The sequence below is a fragment of the Pundamilia nyererei genome, unplaced genomic scaffold (genome assembly GCF_000239375.1).
Source record: "Pundamilia nyererei isolate P.nyererei 1_Seehausen unplaced genomic scaffold, PunNye1.0 scaffold00041, whole genome shotgun sequence".
NCBI classification, from domain to species: domain Eukaryota; kingdom Metazoa; phylum Chordata; class Actinopteri; order Cichliformes; family Cichlidae; genus Pundamilia; species Pundamilia nyererei.
Window position 1 is genome coordinate 777,286 of NW_005187442.1, and position 2,946 is coordinate 780,231.

Consider the following 2,946-nt stretch of genomic DNA (forward strand, 5'->3'; position numbering starts at 1 on the left):
CACACACACACACACACACACAGATGTTATTCCTGTCATCACAACAAAGCTGGCCACAGCTGGCTGGATGAGGGGGTGTCCCTGATTTTGCCACATGTGTGGCTGAGATTTAGCTCTTGTTGTTTGAAATTCAGAATGGAACAACTCTTTAATTGAGGTGGAATGAATATAAAGAGAAGAAAGTCAATTCATGTCTGAGCAGATATTAGTTTCAGTTTGTAAACAGGAAAATAAAGAGGAGCAGTCCCTGACCCTGCTTTTCCTGCGAACAGCTTCTGTTTTTTGTTTGTTTGTTTTTTTAAATGGGGGTCCTCACAGTTTATCTTTTAGGGTCAGTTTCCCCTTAATGTAAAAGTGCAGAAGGCGTGCTGCACAACGAAGAATGGGTCGCTTCAAACGCCAGAAGCGCATCGGGGCGGCAGTGTGCGCTGGACGGTGGGGCGGCAGGCGATCGGATCACCACCCTTTAAGCTCCAGACCTGGAGGGGCGCCAGGGAGACAGCTGTCGAGATGGAGCGCTTGTTCAAAGCTGTCACCCCCCCCCCTCCCACACACACACGCACACACACGCACACACACGCCTAAAAGAAGCTCTCCTCCGTCCTCTTTTATTCGCTGTAGAGGAGGTGTTTGGCAAGGTTGGCTGAGTCTATCCTCTGTGCCAAGCTGGGGGGCTTTGTACTACAGTTCCACAACGAAAACACGCTGATAAGGGCTGGTGTTTGTTTAGGGAACTTATAAAAGACCGGTGATGGAAGTCTTAGTTTTTAAGTACACATAACATTCATTACCCAATCTAAACACATCTAACATTATGATCCTGACACAAATCCCGTATTTCCGTTTTAGACATTATTTCTTGTTTTCTCTTTCTGAGTATTAATTTTAGATATCCCCTCATGTCGGGCGGCAGTTGGCTCAGACTGTCTGTCTCAGACTGTGGAGTAAGTGTCAGTTTGTCACCCACTGTGCGCAAATTGTCCCTCAATTCATGCGTAATGAAAGCGTTCACGGTACCGTGAACCTGACACTTTATCAGCTCATCGCATTATTAAACACCTTTTCATCTCCTCCCACAACCTGGTCTGACTGTGTGTGTGTGTGTGTGTGTGTGATGTCTTTTTGTTTTGCTCAGATGCCAGCTGAGTTCAGTAAGTCACAGAATTCCCCATTTTACCGCCATCTGCCGGATGGAGACCTTGTTGATTACATAAACCTCGTTCACTGTGTCACTACTCCACTGCGCGAGTAGTGTGTGTGTGTGTGTGTGTGTGTGTGTGTGTGTGTGTGTGTGTGTGTGTGTGTGTGTGTGTGTTATGTCTAACGAGGTAATCCGATTCTAGACCAGTCATATGAACAATCTGCACTCACTCCGATTTGTTAGGGTAGGGGCTTACAACAAAAACAACAGCAACGACAACAACCAACACAATACTACTGCTGATAATAATAATAATAATAATAATAATAATAATAATAACGTCTTCAAATCCTTACCAGAGTCACTAGGCGCGCTCCCGTGCACCGTGGATGTTTTAATGGTCCCAGATGAGTCCCTGGTGCTGTTTTTCTTGTTGATCGGGAAAGGGAACACTACTGTGGGGTCCACACACTCTGACATCGAGTTGCGGCTCACCACCTCCTGCGCCTTGACGCACACACTCCTGCTGCCTGCTGTCGCCGTGGAAATAGCTTTGCCGAGTTTCTCCGTAACCACCCGTTCCAGCTTTTCCCTGGCAGAAAAGCCACTCCACATACAGTCCTGGATGATGATGCTGTTGGGATTAGAATCCAAAGCGGAGCCGAACAGATCGTCGGATGCTCCCCATATATCGTCCCCAGGCAGGAGCAGCAGCTCGGATGCCCAGTCCAGTGGGTCCCCTAACCCGAAGCCAAGGGGGTCTGCTTCCAGCGAGGCAGTTGCCGGCTCTCCCGGTAGCGCGGCGCGGCTTGGAGAGAGGGGCGGAGTGGGCAGCAACTCGAATTTCTTCCAGATGTCCTCCCCCGGTGGCGCAGAGTCGGGACCGCAGAAGTAGAAGTCCTCATCCGGATAGAAACACGGTTGTAAGGAGTCAAACTCCAAATCGGAGTTTTTACTTATGATCGCCGGCATTCTATCCCACAATCGAAAAACCTGTGAAGAGACAAAAGATGATTTAGTCCTCAGTGAAAGAGCGTCTCGTCACATTCCTTCTCTCCTCTATCACACCTGAAAACGGCACTGTAGAAAGAGCATGAGCCAAAGCCCACACACAGACCCAGTCTGCTTGACTGAATTCCGCACTAACTCTTCTGTGGGGTTTAAAAACCACAAAAATCTCACAGGAGAATGTGCGTAAATGTGACCATGACGCACAGGCGGTGCAAAATGACTTTTGACGCACGATTCACTAAAGACCCCCCAAGAAAAAAGATTAAGAAACAAAAAGCATGCTTACCAAAAAAATCAATCAATCAAATGACAACAATGAAATCGAGCAGACACTATGTTTTGCCTAAAATGGGAGGGAATAATAACACTTGTACGTTAAGCTGCTGAAGTGTTAAGACACTCACCTTATCCTGGCTTGGGGTGATGTACGAAATAAAAATTTCTCGTATCTCGCAGTCAGTAATACAGAGACCAGAATGTGAGCAGTCATCTACTTTGGGAGCAAACACAGTCCTCTGACACACTTTCTGGATGGCCACAGAGTGTTATACACTCAGTAAAGCGCTAGGAAGCTCCTCCCTCTCAAAGCGGGGGTCGGGCTTTCGTTTTGATGGACGCGGGAGACAGGAGCTTTCTTTCAAGGTGAATGGAGAAAACAGCCTAAACATCGTGAGCAGGAACGAAAGCCGGGGGGGGGGGGGAAATGAAAAATGTTAAAGGATGCAAAAGAAAAGTGTAAATGAGAGAGTATTCTCATCATGCATTATTGATACACTCAGACAAACTGTCTTATC

General features: G+C 47.3%; 1 protein-coding gene across 1 annotated transcript in view; it reads right to left on the reverse strand.

Moving 5' to 3' along the window:
- The window catches only part of mycn (MYCN proto-oncogene, bHLH transcription factor), a 4,618-nt gene extending 1,920 nt beyond the window's left edge, over positions 1-2,698 (reverse strand). The window contains exons 1-2 of the mRNA XM_005731020.2: positions 2,557-2,698; positions 1,498-2,134 (exon numbers count right to left, since the gene is read on the reverse strand). Of these exons, the coding sequence (XP_005731077.1) occupies positions 1,498-2,113 (616 nt within the window). The 5' untranslated portion in view covers positions 2,114-2,134; positions 2,557-2,698. The remainder of the gene's footprint in view (positions 1-1,497; positions 2,135-2,556) is intronic.
- Between the last annotated feature and the right edge of the window lie 248 nt (positions 2,699-2,946).